Source organism: Marmota marmota, unplaced genomic scaffold, assembly GCF_001458135.2.
Source record: "Marmota marmota marmota unplaced genomic scaffold, marMar, whole genome shotgun sequence".
NCBI classification, from domain to species: domain Eukaryota; kingdom Metazoa; phylum Chordata; class Mammalia; order Rodentia; family Sciuridae; genus Marmota; species Marmota marmota.
Window position 1 is genome coordinate 16,886,457 of NW_026000026.1, and position 17,688 is coordinate 16,904,144.

General features: G+C 48.3%; 1 protein-coding gene across 5 annotated transcripts in view; it reads left to right on the plus strand.

Annotated features, from left to right (window-relative positions):
- Ptprt (protein tyrosine phosphatase receptor type T) overlaps window positions 1–17,688 on the plus strand; it is a 783,764-nt gene that overhangs the window by 717,109 nt on the left and 48,967 nt on the right. For all 5 annotated transcript variants that reach the window (XM_048810927.1, XM_048810928.1, XM_048810929.1 and 2 more), the window contains 2 exons: window positions 5,073–5,160; window positions 16,787–16,863. In XM_048810927.1, the coding sequence (XP_048666884.1) occupies window positions 5,073–5,160; window positions 16,787–16,863 (165 nt within the window). The remainder of the gene's footprint in view (window positions 1–5,072; window positions 5,161–16,786; window positions 16,864–17,688) is intronic.

Here is a 17,688-nt window from a genome sequence, read left to right on the forward strand (position 1 = left end):
GGGGTGCTGGGGACTGAACCCAGGGCCTACTGCATGGAGGCAGGCACTCTACCAACTGACCTCTATCCCCAGCCCTCAGATCTCACCTTTTTAAGGAATCCTGCCCGTGCCATCCTGTTCGAGTAGCCCTGGCCCTGTCTGCCCTGACACCCTGCTCCCTGCCTCCGCAGCACCCATGGCAAACAATGGTCTGTGTGTTTGCTCCTCCCAGGGTTGGAACAAATCCTAGATTATGTCTGTCACATCCACCTGCCATTGTCCCTAGACCTCACCCAGCCCTGGTGGCATCAGTCAGGTGTTCTCTGTGGGAGAAAGGAGCCAGCGGGAGCCGCAGGTTTGGGTGTGGCTGGGCAGGTCATTTCCTGCCTCTGGACCCCACTTTGCAGACCTATAAAGGAGCTCAGATTTTTCTCGAAAGACCCTTCCAAATCCAACTTTTAGGGATTCTGTGGATACTGGAACTCAGCTCTCCAGGGACAAGGACATCCCCAAATGCACCTTTTGGACTAAAAAAATAAAAAAGAGTGACCACCTTAGGAAAGCAACGCTGAAGAGTAGGAAACATTTCCGCACTTGGATAGAAAAGTAAAAATAGCGCTCGCTGAGGAGGAAGGGATGAGAGAAGGAGAGAGGAGATTGATAATGGATGAGTATAATGAGGTGGCAATTTTGGTTTCAAAAGAATGTGATTAGCTCCTAATGACTGCCACCATTCCCTGGTCAATCTACTGTAACTAGCCACTAATGTAAAAATAATGCCCCTGGCTCGCTCACTTTGAAGATGGAGATGAGTCTTCCTTTCCTACTTTCACCCCCTCAGATTCTTTTTCCTTGAAGAGATTATCCCCTATTAGGTTGACGCTCCCTAGGAAGGGAGATAGATGTGTGATCAAAGCCTGCCAATTAGGGGTCATTACCAAGGCCCCCTGGGCGGCTCCATCAGGCACTGCCTCTTTGCCTCTGTCAACATATCACAGTCCCCAGGCCCCCTGGGTCCCCTTCAGCACCCAGGACGGGGAGATAGGGGCTCCTGGGCTGTGTCAGGGGGTGGCTGCATGCCTGCTGGGGTGTGTCCCAGAGGGCATGGCCTTGATGTTCAGTCCTGGGAGTGGCAGGAGGGACTTCATCCAATCTCTTCAGTATCACAGAACAGAGGGTCCATGCTTGTTCTGTGAGGCCTCATGGGGCACAGGAAGGCAAAGTAAAGAAATTGGGGCCATGCTCTGCTCAAAAGAGAGGCAGGAGGATTTGGGAGGTGATGAGCCTTCTGCCACTCTGGGTGTCCAAGGGATAGATGCTGTGCATCAACTTATCGGATGCCTGAAAGGCACGTAGACAGGAATCCAGAGAGATGATTTCCAAGGTCACATGCACCTGTGAGATTCCAGGATCTCTATCTAATTATTTCATTCATTCATTCATTCATTCATTCCAAATGGATCCTTTGAGCACATATAAATTGCAAAGCCAGCATTGGGTCCTGGAGATTTGATCATGAATAAGATTCTTTCCCAGGAGAAGCCCATGACCAGGTTGGGAGACAGACATTTAGATGATTCAATGCAAAGATATCCACTTAATAATAGAAGAAACCAACTCGAGCTGTGGGGAAGCCGTGAGGAAGGGTGGACAGTTTTCACAAAGGAGAAGATGCTTGCACCAGGTTTTGAAGGATACATAGGAGTTTACCAGGCCAATTCAGATAGAGAAAGCATGCATCAAGACACAGAAGAGCTTGTCTTAACCCAGAAGAATGGAAACAAGAAAGGTAGCACAGTACACAAGCCCCGGTCTTCCCACAGGAATGGTTGGGATACCTTGTAATCGACCCATCAAAATAAGGGCAAAAAGTGGGACTGGAGGCACCCTTGGGGTGAAGGCATAAAAGACTTGTTATCAAAGAGTTTGAATTTTGTCCTGAAGACAATGACAAGGGAGTCACTGGGTTCTATTCACATTTTGGAAAGATCTCTCTGATTACAGTGGAGGGTGGCTTGGAGGAGACAAAAACAAGCAAAACCAAAGAGGAGATTTGTGGTAAAGTTTTTTCTCCAGGGAAATTCGCTCTTTGCAAGAACTGTGGCTGCACGTTAGAATCACTTGGGGAGCTGTAAACAGGGATGTGACTCACCTGAGTCTTTCTTCCCTGTCCACCTAGGGTAAGGCCTTGACCTTGGGAGTCTGAAGGCCTCCCTGAGTAATTCTACTATGCAGCCATCAAGAGATCTTAAGGTCACTGTAATGCAAACCCTGGCATATACTGGGTACACAGAACAATGGTTTTTCCCCCAAGACATTAGTATGGAAAAACCAGAGCCTGCTGCCCTTGGCTTTACACCACTCTGGGGGAATGCGTTGGGATGAATAGTCAGCTTTTATCACAGAGGCAGGAAATGCATCAGCTTGAACATCAAGAAACCCGGTGCTGCCACTAAGGCTGGCACATAGCAGTAGACCTGGCAAGTCACCTGAGGGGAGCTGGAGCCACCTGGCTGGGGTGAGAGAAGGCCATGGGCTAGAATCTGAATTCCAGGAGTTAGGTGCAGAAGCAAGAAGCGTTTGTGGTCTAGAGGTATCCTGAGCCAACGGCAAGAGGGGTGCAAGGTAGCAGTCTTTTTAAATGAAGAGCAAGAGGATAAGGAGGAGGAGAAAGGAGAGGAGAGTAATTAATAATAAGCTGCACCTGGAAGGCAAACCCTGTCCTCTCTCCAAAACACTTTGTCACACCCAGATGTAGATGTTCGAATCTTGGCAACAGAGACTTACCATCTGGCTTGCCACAGAAAAAGCTTGCAAACCCCTGCTCTAGTAAAAGACCTGCCCAGCTTGTCTTAACCCAGAAGCATGGAAACAAGAAGGGTAGCACTGTACACAAGCCCCGGTCTTCCCACAGGAGTGGCCCTGCCTGCTCCTAGCATGGCCCTCTGCATCATTATATCCTGTCCAGTCTGGTTCATGTTCCTCCTTGCTTAGGATGAGCCTACCGAGAAGTAGATGGGCAAAGACCAGGCTGGTGTGTTCCCAAGTGACGGTCTGCCCCCAGCACTGCTAACAGAAACTGTACAGGCTGAAGCAGTTGCCAATCCCATCTCAGAAGCAATGCAGGGGCCATGAGGAGGACATTCAGTCTGTTCCACCCAAGGCAGGGTGGACACAGTAGTCAGAGCATGGCCTGACCTTCATGCTGCTGTGGGTTTTCTAAAGCTGTTCCCACTCTCTCCTGCACCCAACCTCCCTCTCCATAAAACAACTGGCTGCATCCCTGCGCCTCCGCACCTCCCCTTTATTCCAGACCACTTGGCTCATAGCTCTGCTAAGTCATCCCACGGGTTCGTCCGCTTGTCTGTCTTCTCTGTGGCTGCCATCCTCTTAAACTCACGGATGGCTCCTATCTCCTCTCTCCCGCTAAGCTCTGGACCTCTGTGTCCAGCTTTCTACTCAACACCTCAAACCTGGCAGCCATGATTAGTACGTTATTAATTTGAGCTTGTTAGAACGTACACAGCCCTCACTGCCGGGACTGCCCAAAGCACTTTATGGACTCAAAGCTTGAGCCTCACTCCTGCCTCACAATCCCATTGCCCTCCCAGGCTTCTCCAGGTCAGTAAGTGACATCTTCTCCGCTCAGTTCTGTAAACTGGCATTCAAGGGATCAGCCATCCTTCCCCTTTCCTGCACACTCCCTGGCTATAGTGGATGTGCTGGGGCCCCATCCATGTCCCCTCCAGATGCACCGTTCCCATGCACACCTCCCTGATGGCTTCCTTCCGTATACCCCTGATTTTTTTTTCACTTAAGGGCTTCCTCAAATAAAACAATGTGCACCTTTTCGCCTATAGTGCATGGTAGAAGTTCTAGGGAGTTCCCAAGAGTTGTTCTCGGTCAGTAGTAGACGGGAACTGATGGATAGACATCTCATCTCTGGAGGGACAACTGTGGGACATGAGCTGTGCCCCCGGGGTTAAGTCCAGTTGCACATGGAGGCAGCTTGTTTGTTGATGTGCCCTGAATTGGCTTCATCCCTTGATGGTCTCCCTTTCCCTGTTCTCCTACCAGGATCCTTGGAACTGCCTCCCCAACAGACTGCTTGTCTCTGAGCCTGCTTCGGAGGCAGGCCAAGTCAACAATATTCAATTGAACAATATCCTGAAAACAGTCACTCTTCTCACCTACGGCGACAGCCTTGTCCAAGGGTCCGAGGCACCAGCATTTCTCACCTAGATATGTGATATGTTCCTAACGAATCTTCCTAATTCTCTCCTGGCCTTCCTAGAGCCTGAGTCCACTCACGAGCCACAGTATACTTTGTGGAACAGGACGAGGGATTTACCTGCTCAGAGCCCCTTCATGTTTTCCCATCACACTTAGAACAACACTCCGTGTGTTACCCAGGAACTTGGAGGCCTGAATCAATCGGGACTCTCCCATTCCCTCTCAAAGGTCTGACCCCTCGTCCCCCTACCTCACTCTAGTCCTTGAATGTGGTTATTTGGTTGATGCCTGACAGCCACCTTGCCACCTGCTCTTCCTCCTGCCTGGAAAGCACTTCCCACTTTCCTAGGGGTGACTGGAACTTTCCCATCATTAAAAAATGACCTTCTCAGAGAGGCCCTCTCAGCCTGCGTGATCAGACATAATTCCCACTCCTCATCTCCTTTCCTTCATCCTGCTTTCTTCATAGCACTTTGACTATCTAAAATGTTGTGGGTTTGCTCAAGGGGACCTGTCTAATTCTCTGTACTCCTAGTACCTAGAGCAGGGCCCAGAACATATTCAGGGGACCAATCGGTATCTGTTGAGTATATGAATGAATAAATGATCAAATGAACAAACCATTTCCCTACTGGGCAATAGGCTCATGACACACTGAAGATATCAACCATGTGTAAGTCACTGAACAAGCAACGGAGTCTACGGAACAGCTGAGTCTGTGTTCTCCCCATCCAAGGCCACACAGCCCTTTGCCCTGAGTGTCCTGTCACAAGGGGGTTCTCCTTTCCCTGTTGCTGTTCATCTGCACCTGGAAGGTGCTTCGCTGCAGGCCTATCTAACCACCTGTCCTTGTGTTGTAGGCCTTACCTGAGGGGCAGACGGCTTCGTGGGACACAGCCAAGGAAGATGGAAACCGCAACAAGAATCGATATGGGAACATCATATCCTGTAGGTGCCCTTCTGGGATGGCTAGGCACCAGGCTTTGGGAACTCAGGGGAAAAAAAAATTGTTCTTTGCCTAGAATTTGCTATCAAATAATCCGTGATGTTTTCACCTCTGGGCCAAGAGACTAGTGCAAGGGATGATGAGGCCTGAACAAAGGCATTGACAATACTCGTGTGGGGAGAAGAGGAAGAGAGAGGCTGCCCAGTACTGAGGGTCCCACGTGGGCAACACGCAAGTATCACCACTACCCAGTATCGGTACGCACAGCCTTCAAAACACCCTAAATACAGGGGGAGCAAAGTTATCTCAGACCAAACACCGAGCAGGTATTCTGATGAGAACAGGAGTCCACAGCAGCCCATTCAGATTCAGTGTGGCCACCCTGGACCTTTGGACATCTTGCCAATTGTGTGGGGAATCCATTCTGGTCTCAGATCTCAGATCTTTGAGCCAAAGCGTGGGAACAAATAGGATCCTGAGTGACATATTATTTCTAGCACAGTTTAGAGTTTTGGTTTGTTTTGCTTTGACTGTCTAGACATTGCCTAAGAAAAACTTGAAGAAAGAAAGAATAAGACACAGGCAGATTGTAAAAGAAGAAAGAGGCAGAAGTTTTAGCTTAGCTGTTTCCTGTGCTGATTTTAGGAATGGGCTATGAATGGTGGAACTAATCAGAAAACATTTATAATTTGTCTCTTGGAAGATAGCAATGCAGACAGCAAGATTTCTTGCAAGTAATGTGTTAGGAAGAGATATTCAAACATCAGCGAACACGTATTAAGACTTAGGGTGGGTAGGCCTCCTTTGAATGGTACTGCACTGGGCACTGGGAGATGCAGTCTCTGCTCTGTGGTCAGGTGGCTGCTTACTCGGACTAGTCCCTAGCATCATTTTTTTTTTTTTTGTGCACAGAAACACTGTGCCCTAAACTATCTGTCTTATCTCCATTCTCTCTATCAGATTGTGAATTCAGACAGCGTCCACTAAATCATAGGGTGCAACCTTAAGCAAGGACCCTAGTCCTTAGTCTCTGTAAAATCTTTTTTACAATGTCTTCCTCCTAGGCATGTTGCACAGACATGAAAACAAAACAACAACAACAAAAAAAAAAAAAAAAACTATGACCAGAGCACCCTGAACAGCCACGTCACCAGGCCTAAACTTTAGGGGGCCGAAGGTCAGAAGCCAAGCTATTGTCCCCACAGCTCAGCATCAACTAAGCACATGAGGCTGGCAGATGGGCATGTGGGACAGGACTGGGGGAGAGGAGTGAGGCCATTTGAGGAGGGTTCGCTCTTGGCTGTCGGTGCTGTGCACTCTCCTCTTTGCTTGAGTGCCCCCTGGTCTCACCCGAGCTCTGCCCTCACTGCATCTCTGCCAGGGATTTCTCCGTAGCAGGGGAAGGATGCTGTGCCCAGGCTCCAGGTAGCCCGCCCACGCTGACCAATCAGTGCCCCCGAGAAGCAGTGAAATCCCCGGCTTCCTGGCCGATCCCCAGAAGTGCATGTGCCACTGACTTTTCCAGAGTTCCCACAGGGTTTTGGCTGCAGTGGTCCACCCTGGTGACGGGGCTTGACAGCCCACCCGCTCCCTGCGGACCTCTCCTCCCTACGGGTGTTCCCTGTTCCTCCTAAGAACCTGCTTGCCCTGGCCTCTCAGTCTGGCACCCACTTGGGGGGAAACCCAAGCGGAGGCAGAGAGAATTCAAGTACCGTAATGACACCACTTTGTTGGCTTTAAATAAACCTGAATCCCATTTCTCATTTGAAGGTCAGTGATGCAAAGGGTTAGGGGCAGAGCCAGTCTGCACTAGGTATGCCCCCCCCCCCCAGTCAGCCAGCCAACTCAGAAAGCAGCGAGACACAAAGGGGAAACATAAAAGGAGGGGAGGGGTGCGGTAGGGGGGCGTTCTGGAATTGAAATGAGAAAGGTAAAAGAGAAGCAGCCCCTGGAGTGGCGAGTGTTCCTGCCCTTGTATGTGTCCCTCCCTGAGGCCAAGCCTGCCATGACCTTGATAAATAGAAATATTCTTGGCTCAAGAAAAAAAGAAAGAAAAACGGGTGTGATTAGCATCTTAAGGAACCCAGAGCACCGAGAGGCCAGAGTGGAGGACAAAGGCCCAGGCTGAGGAGAACAGGAAAGACTACAGGGGAAGGGAGGGCGGGCGGTGCCTGCAAATGAACAGAGAGAGAAACCTTGGTGAAAGCAGCCCTTTCTTCCAAATGATTCTGTTTAGAATTTAGCCATTGAGACAGTGGGGCTTCCAGGGGGTGGGGACGAAACAAGTGAAAGGCAAGGAAATGAATCATAAGAACAAAGAGTCCTTTGCTCTCAGGTAGCTCCAGGGCCCAGACAGGGGCTCAGGTGTGCTGATGCATCCCCTGTGTGCGCGATACTGGCGCTTCCTGGGCCAGCAGGAAGAGGGTGACACAAAGAGGAAGTGCTCACCGGGAGGCTGCAGACTTTACTAAATGAGGCTCCCCTCCAGGATCAGCCCCAGATCCCAGCAGGAAACAGAGGGTGCCCTCAGAGAGGAATTTGAAGGGAGATACTCAGCAGGCCCTTTCTACAGACACAATGCAGGAGAGACCTAGCAAGGGAGAGTGCAGTACCTGGGGTAAACAGGGAGAGGTGACCAGGACCCAGAGAAAGAAAGACAGCCATTGTGGTGACCCCACCAATGGCAGCCACCAAGGGACAATACCCTGACCCTGCTGTCCTCCCTCTGCCTACTCCTCTGTCACTGCTTTCTATGGGCTGAGCCTAAGTCAGAGGATCTGGAGCACCTGGAAACTCCTTAGAAATGCTCATCCTCCACCCCAGGTCTACTGAATCAGGAGCCTGGGGCAGGGCCCAGCGTTTGTATTTTTGGAAGCCCTCCAGGTGAGCCCGATGTTTGCCGAAGTCTGAGGATCTCCAGTCCTACCTCTAGAGCTCAGCCAGGCAAAGAAGGGGCACAATATGACCAGCAGGTTTACCCAATCTGGGAAAAGCCACTGGGCCCAGGTGTCCTGGAGTCCTGGTTAGGCAGACAGAGCCAAGTCCTAATCCCAGTTCTGTCATCTATGTGTGCCTGACCTTCAGCAAGGTCCCTTCCTTTCTCAGACCCTCAGTGTCTCCCCTGCAAGGGGAGTTCAGGTCAGATCTCAGGTTAAAGAGGCCTAATGAAGATGAACGATATGGAATCTGAATCTGCTGTGGAGCCTGAGTCAGAGATTTATGAATTTACATAAGGTCTAGTCTAGTCTCTGAGTTCATGGGCAAGGAGAGAAGGTGCAGAGAGAAGACTGGCTGCCCAAGGTCATGCGTCAAGCCTGAAGGACAACTGTGACCAAAGCTCTCATCTGTGGCTTAATGCTCCTTGCCAAGGAATTCTCTGTATCAAGATGGGTTTAGGCTTGAGGGGGAGAAGGTGCTGCCAAGGGCCAACCTCCGGGAACAGGAGCTCCCTTCCCGGAGCAGGTGGGTGGTGTTGTGCACAGAGGAACTGGACTCCCAGGAGGAACCCAGATTCAGGACAAACCCAGAGGCTTTTACTCACAGCAGGTTTCTCTGTGGATCCCTGAGGAGACAGCGTGGGATGACACAATGGGTACCTTATCCGTTGCTCTGGGGTCTTGGCCTCCATTCTTTGCCATCTCTGAGGGTGGCCCTGGTCTGTGCCCTGCAGACCTCTCCTGGCACAGAAATCACTGGATTCTGCCCTTTCCCCAACACTCCCCACTTCCATACATGCTGGTCCCGATTCCAACCGCCAACCCGTGTATCTCTCCGAGGACCTATTCTGGGAGCTGAGCCTCCTCTGGGTGCTTGCAGGACAGACAAGAAGTGCCAGGAAATTAAATGTCCCCTCCAAAAGCTGCCCTCGGTCAATGCCTGATAGGTGCATAAGTACCCAGCTCCCTGTGCCCTGAGGAGGAACAGCTTGGAGGTGCATGTTCTGTACTTTCTCTCTGACCCCCTCAGCAGGATAGAGCCCCAGTTCTCCACAGTGGTCACTGCTGGGTGCCACACCCCGGGGGCTTCCTTTTCTCTTCACCTCACTTCCTTCTCTCTTTCCTGGTGTTCCCTGGGATCATGTCTCAGATCACCTGAAAGCACCCAAATCCTTGGCTCAGGTTCTGCTTCTGAAGGAATACAATTAGGAAACCTTCCTGCCTTCTTGGAAAGGCCCCTCAGAGGGCCATTGCCTGGTCAACCTGCTAAGGAGGTGGGTCAGGGGGATGAGTGCCCCTCCGGCTCCTCTCCTGAGCTTTCCCACTTCTATGCCTCAGGCCCCTCCCTGTCCCCAAACGGGAGCACTTCCTCCAGGAGGCCCAACTTCAGGAGGGGATGGAGAGGAGGTGCACGGAATGCTGGGCTGTCTCCGTGTCATGCCCAGGCCACCCTCTCTCTTGTTAATGGTAATTCAATCAAGGTTGAGTGCGCAGACCTTTCGCTTCAATGGGGTACCTGGACCGTCTCCGCAGAATTACCCGTCTCCTCCCAGTCCACTCCTGCAGGAGGACGGCATTAACATTTCCAATACTTCTAGGAAATGGCTTTTCAGCTCCACAATTCATTGTAATGAGTCAAATCTCTTTTCCCTGAAAAATGGTCCCTTTTCTTTATCCTCTGCAGTGCCCAGAAGACAGGAAGAAAGAACGTCAAGTATCCAAATGATAGGCTCTCCCCAGCCCCACCTCTTTGGAGTGATTCTCTCTTGAAGGGCGTGTGCCCTGAGATGACTGATTTATTGGGTCACAGCTGATGATGGAGAAAGGGCGGGAGAACTCTAGTTTGTCCTGAGTTAGAACTGTGTAGTGGGCGCCGGATGGGCCTGGGTCTGCCATGGGGTGGGGACCAGTGTTGGAGACTGAGATATGGGTGGAAGTGGGGGCTGGAGGAGCCTGGCACCAAAGGGTGGGCAGGCAGCTGGTCTCAGGGCTCAAGGAAAGACAAGGACCCCACCACTCTGTATGGAAGCTTATAACTTCTCCTGAGTTATAAGGAGGCTTGGGTTTCTCATAAAATGAGGTAGTGATGTCTACCTCTCAGAGTTAGCCTGAGAATCAAATGGTATAGTGTCCATACCGCTTCCAGTATAGCGCCTGGTCCATCTTGCCTCTCTACAGGTGGATTCCTGTGCGTCTCTAAATGCATGGCTTGGTTCCAATAAGATCTTTTGGTCCTTCCCAAGAGAGATCAAAGTGAACACCCAGGGCACCTCTCCTTTAAATAACTGAACATTGATTATTCTGTCTACTCAAACCCAAGTGTGCATCCTAATTATCACACAATACCAAGGCCCCGTGCCAATTTCTGATTCAGGAAGTCAGCAGGAAGGTCCAAGAATTTGCATTCCTAACAAGTTCCCAGGTGCATGTTCATGGTATTGGCCCAGCACAAAATTTAGGGCACCCCTGGTCTAGAATAATAAAAACCAACGTTCATATCTGTGCTGATTCTTACAACATATCAGGGCTTTCATATCTGACCTATTCTGATGTTTGCAGCAAGTCTACAAAGATATATTTGATTTTTTTTTCCTCTTAGAGTTGGGCAAGTCACTGTTCAGGACAGTGGTAATTTGTTAGATTAGGATGTGGCAGATCTCAGGTCTGCTTTCATAGCTCACTCCCTTGGCTTCCTCCTACTGAAGACAAGAGTTGGTTGGCAATCTTGACCCAGGACAGACTGAGTTCACAGCTTTGGTGAGGGGCCAGATATGAGGTAAGAAAGAATCAGAATGCAGGATCCAACTACACTCTCAACCTGGGATAGGAATACTCCTTTGCATATGCAAAGGTCCTGTGGCCAGAGTGGACATCATGCATTTGAGCAAGTTAAAGAAGGCTGTAGTTATCAGGGTACTGTGTGGGAAGGAGGTGGCCCCTCACTGTGAGATCATCAAGGTGTTTTGCAGCTATGTTGCACTGTAGCTGATACATACTAACTTTCAAAAAAGATCATTAAATTTTCAGAAATTTTTTTGAGCTGGTTGATGTGTGTTGGTAGCTTTAAATTGGTGATAGTAAGAGTATTTACACCACAGAAACCAGCAGATGATACAGATCAGAGTCCTTCCCTCCCGCCCCGCAGAGAACTATTTGTAAAATATTTACCAACATCCACTGGTCCTTGTCATAAAGCAAGGAGGAACAGATCAATTGCAAAAAGAGGGAAGACCTTCCCCTACCGCTATGTGCAGGGAATGTTTTTGACTTTCAAGTCCTGGAAGTTCCATCTCTCGTCTACCTGCTGCCAGCAGCTCCCTCCTCCCACCATCCAGCCCTTGCCCATCTCCCACCTCATCTGAGAACCTGGGCACCTGGCTCCAGTGCCTTCCTCTCAGAGCACCATTGAGGAGTCTGCTTCCCCTCCACGTGACTCTTCTCAACTCTCTCCTTGTCTTGAATATCAAACGAGGAGTGCCAAATTAGCTGTTTTTCAGGCTTGCAAAATGTAGATAGAGCATAATGAACGTTCCGGGCTGCTTGTAAATTACCTTGTATAAACTCCTCCGTGTCGCCTGCGCCCCATCTTTCTCCGTGTGCGTGTGGGTAAACACGATTTTTTATCTTTCTAATTACATAAAGTTAGAAGAAGAAAGGGACACAGAATAATATTAGCATTTCCCAGAAGAAATAAATAAACCATGAGGACACCGCCACTCCTTACAGTGCCTTCCTGGTGGCCCTGTAGTTGAATCCTGTCCTCCGATGAGCGCACACAGCAGATCTTTGCCTCTGCAGGGAGGGGAGTCTGTACTTGGTACAGAAGGGCAGAGGGAGAGCATCCGGTTTCTCAGTGTTTCTTCCACCAGGTCATTGCCTGCCTCACATCCATCTCTGAACCACCGTTTATTAAGCACCTGCTGTATATCAGGTATTGTCCCAATACTTTCTTTTGCAATAGTTTTAGGATTGCAGAAATATTGAGCAGCAAGCGCTGATTTCCCACACATAATCTCCCTTTTATTAACATCTTGCATTGGTACTTTTATTTATTACAATGGATGAGCCAATATGGATCCACTATCATTAGCCAACGTCCACAGCCTATATTAGGGTTCACTTTTTATGCTGTATAGTTCTATAGGATTTGACAAATGCATTAGGCCATAGGTCCACCTTTACAGTAATATGTAAAAGAGCTTCACTGCCCTAAAGTTCCCCTGTACTTCATCTATTCTACGCAACCTCCTTGTCCAAGTCGCTGACAACACTGATTATTTTTGTCACTGGTTTGGCCTTTTTCAGAATGTCACACAGTAGGAATCACACGATACCTAGCTGTCTCCAGATTGACTTCCTTCCCTTAACCACATGCACTGAAGTCTCCTCTGCGTCTTTCATGGCATGAGAACTCATTTCTATTCATCACTGAATAATATTCCACTGTATAGATCTACCATAATCTGGCTATCCATTCATCTATGGAAGGACATCTGCATTGCTCCCAAGTGTTTGCAATTATGAAGAAAGCTGCCACAACACCCATGTGCAGGTTTTGATGTGCACTTAAGTTTTCAATCCATTTGAGTAAATGCCAAAAAAAGTACAGTTGCTGGATAGCCTGGTGAAACTATGTTTAGCATTGTATGAAACTGGCTTCCAAAATGGCTGTGCTCTTTTGAATTCCCACTAGCAATGAGTGAGAATTCCCACTGCTCCAATTGATCACCATGTTTGGGAATTTCAACCTTTTTAGTGCGTGCATTATAGCAACAGCTCACTTATCATGTTAATTTGCGATCCCCTAAGGACACCGAATGTTGAACATCTTTTCATACGCTTGTCACTTGTGTGTCTTCCTTGATGAGATGTCTGTCCAGATCTTTTTACTAGGGTTATCTGTTTTCTTATTGTTGAATATTAAGTGTTCTTTGTATGTGGTGGATACATGTCCTTTAACAGCTATGGGTTTGGCAATATTTTCTCCCACTCTGTTGCCTGTCTTCTCTTTCTCCTAAGGTCCTGACACTTTTCATGCCTTCATCTTCTCATTGAATCCTTCCAGCATTCTGAGAGCTGCATAGTGTTGGCTCCATTGTACTAAGGAAGTCAAGGCTAAGGGGGAACCGACAACCTGCCACATGGTGGAGCTAAGATCTGAGCCACAGCTTCCTACTCATGTTGCACATTAAAAGTGGGTCCTGTTATCAGAGGCCAGCCCAAGTGGGAATGAATTTTGGTTATTTCATACTAAAATACCCTCCCATGATCCTGGAAAGAGACTCTGTACTTGGATGTCCTACAGAGCTCAGCCCTGTTGTTTCAATATTAGTGCATTAAAGTCGTGCCGAGAGACCTCTGTGTTCTAACCCCAGCTGCCTCCTCGGCTCACCCTGCCCCCCACACTCACTGTACCCAGGACAGGGCCTCCGCAGCTCGCCCAGGATCTCTGCCTTCAGTCTTGCCGTTCTCTCTAATGGAAACACTCTTTCCCATTGTCCACTAGTCAGCCCTCATTCACTCTCTTAATCCGTCATTCATGTCACTACACAAAACTCTGTGTTCCACTTCTGTGTCTAGGCCTCCCCCACTAAGTTGACAAACTCCTTAATCATGAGGCTCGCGTTTGAGAACACTTTCTTAGTCCCTTCAACTAGCATAGTATATAGTAGGTACTCAATAAATGTGCCCTTGATAAATGAATAAGAGGGAATATTGGCAAGTACCATCAACTGGTGGTTGGAGGCACTTTCATTTTTAAGGCTATTTAGCTAGAAGAAATAAGCTTGTTTTTTTCTGCTTTCTTTTTAATGATTTTTGCTTTCTGTTTTTTTTTAAACTTTATATGTATGTGTGTGTGTGTGTGTGTGTGTGTGTGTGTATATATATATATATATATATATATTTTAATTGCTTTCAATTTTTAAAATCAGAATCTCTGTTTCTAGTGCTATGGACCTCAGGGGCAGGTGTATCTTAATAAATAAAAGAGATTTTGAATAATTAAGTTATTAATGAGAGTTGAGTCAAAGCATAATATGCATTTTCATTTTTTAAAGGTTGATAGTTTATGTAACAAGACTTGACATCTGAGGTTCAGAGTCAGGCACCAGGCCTTGTTTGAACCCCAGCTTGCTGGATTGGCTGTACCCTCCCTTAAAAGTCTCTCTCCTGGAGCTAGAATAATGAAGGAGCTGGGGACCAACTGCATAGACTCTAGCAGTACCTTCAAGAATCCTGAGGTGCCAGGGCAGCACCTGGAAGGTGGAATGAGGGCCAGACAGGCCTGGGAGGGAGCCTGTGGTAGTTGGGAGGTCAGCTTAGCCTCTCTGAGCTTTAGTTTCTATATCTCTGCAAAAGGAAGACTCATAATACTGCACCATTCCACTATTGCAATGAGTTATAGGCATGGCGTAAGGAATAAAATCATTGAGGTAATGTTATAGTCTCTGGTGCCCACTGTCACCTGGATGAAGTTCAAACTCCTCCCTCCCACACCCATTCCCCCATCGGTCCACTTAGAAGCTACTCCTTCTAGTTGCTTCCACTGAAACCCTTCCCCATAGTGAGTAAGAAACATGGCATTGGGTAGAACCACCTAGCATAGCGCCATGCGGCGAATCCTCCATGACTAATTCTGAATAAATGGATTAATCGATGTGGGATGGTGTCTCATACCCGTCCTGGGCCCAGTTGTCCATAATTGGGCCCATTCCTCACCTTCCCCCACTCGACTCTGCATTGCAGGGAACTGACCTCTGCAGGCTCCATTCCCCAGGCTCTCTTGTTAGCTGGGTTAGGCCAATGACTTGCCCTAAGTGGGATATCAGAGAGGAGAAAGAGAGGCAGGAACTTCCCACTGTCCCAATCACAGTCCCCTTCTTTAGCAACAAGAGAAGCTCCTCCTTGTCTCCAGCTCCCACCAGGGAGGCCCCTGGTGGTCCTGTCCCAGCAGTCAGCCCAGCTCCTGAGCTCTGGGAGTCCCACCCCCTCCTTCTGTCCCTCCACCCCTGGGGGAACACTGTGTCTCCTGGTTGCTTATCTCCAAGTGCGTGCACACTCTCTCTCTCCCCTACCTGGCTTCTCAAACACTTTTCTATCACCCAGGGAACCACTTCTCTGCAGTTAATTCTCTCTGCTCTGCACCCCAGAGATGGTTTCCCATACCCTGCTTAGCCTGGGAAGCAGAAGTTAAACCCAGAGTCAAGAGGACCCCATTCTTCCATGTGCCATTGGCCACAGAGCCAATCTACAAATGTTCCTCATTTGTAACAAGGGCTAACAGAACCCATCCTGCCACTTTACAGGGACATTGTGAGGATTAAATGAGGCCATCTGTTGACACCCTCCCAGGTATTTGTCCAGTGCCTGCCATCTGCCAGGCCCTTTCGGAGTACAGGGCATGGAGCAAGGAACAAGACAGAGTATGTCTGTGTCCTCAAGGAGGTTTCAGTTCATTGCAATAAATGTATTTATAAATTGCAGTGTGTAGGAGTCGGACAGGACATGCAGACTTGACTTCCCTCACCCCGGGGAACCCTCAAGGATGCTCCGAGCTCTCTAGCCCACTTGCATTGAACCCCACTCCTGCCCCGGAGTAAGGAGGACTGGCCTACGGCCAGTGGGTGCACTGTGATATGTGCCTGAGGACCTGGGTAGCAAACTAAGTTCCTCCTTCCCAGACCCAACCAGGCTGTTCCACTTGATTGTGTCTATTAGAATGTCAGAGCTCACCTTCATTACTTGTAATGGATTTATCTTGATTCTTCTCATGTACTACTTTTTAATTTTTTGGTGTTATTTGAAGTAAGCATGCAGATCTTGTTTATGCCTAGATTGTGTTTGAGAAAGCATCCTCAGTAACACGATTTTAGTTACTGACGACCTCTTTTGTAATGATTCAGTCAGCCTCACTCTAATGAGGGTATTGATACCAATAAGAGGCCAACAATCTATTTGCAACAGTACTCCAAGAGACAAAGGAAAAGCAATTTGTGCACATATGGAAAATAGGTGAACTTGCCATTTTTAAGCAAGCCTGGAAATGTAGCACATTAATTCACATGCAACTCCCACGTCCTGAGCGTATCTGTATGGTCTCTCTTGCACAGTCCTAGGAAGCAAGTTTTTCCATCTCCATGTTAATGATGATATTAAGACTTAAGCAGGTGACTCATACAGTTGGGTAACAACGAAACCAGAATCTAAAGGGAATCTAAAGAGAAGGTGGAATCCAAAGGGAGGAAGTGCTTCTAGTTTTCTTTTAAAGCTAGAAACCACCAGGTGTGGTGGCACACACCTGTGATCCCAGTGGCTCAGGAGGCTGAGGCAGGAGGATCACAAGTTCAAACCCAGCCTCAGCAAAAAGTGAGGCACTAAGCAACTCAGTAAGTCCCTGTCTCTAAACAAAATACAAAATAGGGCTGGGGATGTGGCTCGATGGTCAAGTGCTCCTGAGTTCAATCCCTGGTACCAAAAAAAAAAAAAAAAATACCAAAAACTTATCTCTGAGAGCCTCAACTTCATCATCTGTAAATGGGATATTAACTGAGTAGTGCTGAGGTTAAGTGAGAGAGTGTCACCATAGCTGGTGTGTAGTAACTAATAAGTGGTAGCTCTAAAGGAGAGAATCACTGGCTTCTCGCCTTAAGGCCCCTTACCCACCACCCCTTGCTTTCTGTTCTCTCTGCAGATGACCATTCCAGAGTGAGATTGCTGGTGCTGGATGGAGACCCGCACTCTGACTATATCAATGCCAATTATATTGACGTGAGTGTCTTGGTGGGGCTGGGTAGCTGGGGCCTGAGGTTGGCTGTAGAGACTCAAGGTCTATGGCTATCCTCGACCGTTTCCACAGAAGGTGGCCTTCCAGAACGTGCCAAGCAGTCTGCTTCTCCGTCATTTGCATGACCCAAGTGGATTATCCACCTAAAGCTTCATCCTCTTCCAGGCGGCCAGGACACCTGCTAGTCTTATTCATTCAATCTGTGTATTAATTTATATGTGTCTGTTCATCTGTCTATCCATTCATTCATTTGAAGGTGAAGGTGCAGGCATGAACGCAACAAAAAGATTTAAGGTGACCACCGTATGCTAGATGCTACAGAAATCATAAAACTACAAATGCCATGGTCTCCACCCTCGAAAACCTCAGGAGGGAGATAAGCCATGCACATCAATCATGCCAGGGCAGCCTAGAAAGTGACAAGTGTCACATTCCAGATAAAATGCTGCAGGGATTCAGAGGTAGGGGAAAAAATATCACTTTTTTTTTCCCATCAGGAATGCAAAATGTGATGTGAACCAAAGCTTCCAGCACAAGTAGAATTTAAAATCAAAGAGAGAGAAGATGGCCTCTGGTTAGAGGAGGGCAGTAGCTGAGATGGGTCAGCTGTGAACAGGCAGCCACTGTGTTCCAGGGGAGCGGAGCAAAGTAAGGTTGGACTGGATTATCGACGGCTTAGATGGCCAGACCAAGGTCAGGCTTTATCCTGAGATTTTGCTCAAGGAGATGGCCGATTCCGAATTGAGCTTTGGGGTGATTTATCTGCTGCCAATGATAAGATAGATCAAATGATTTTGGAATTAAGACAA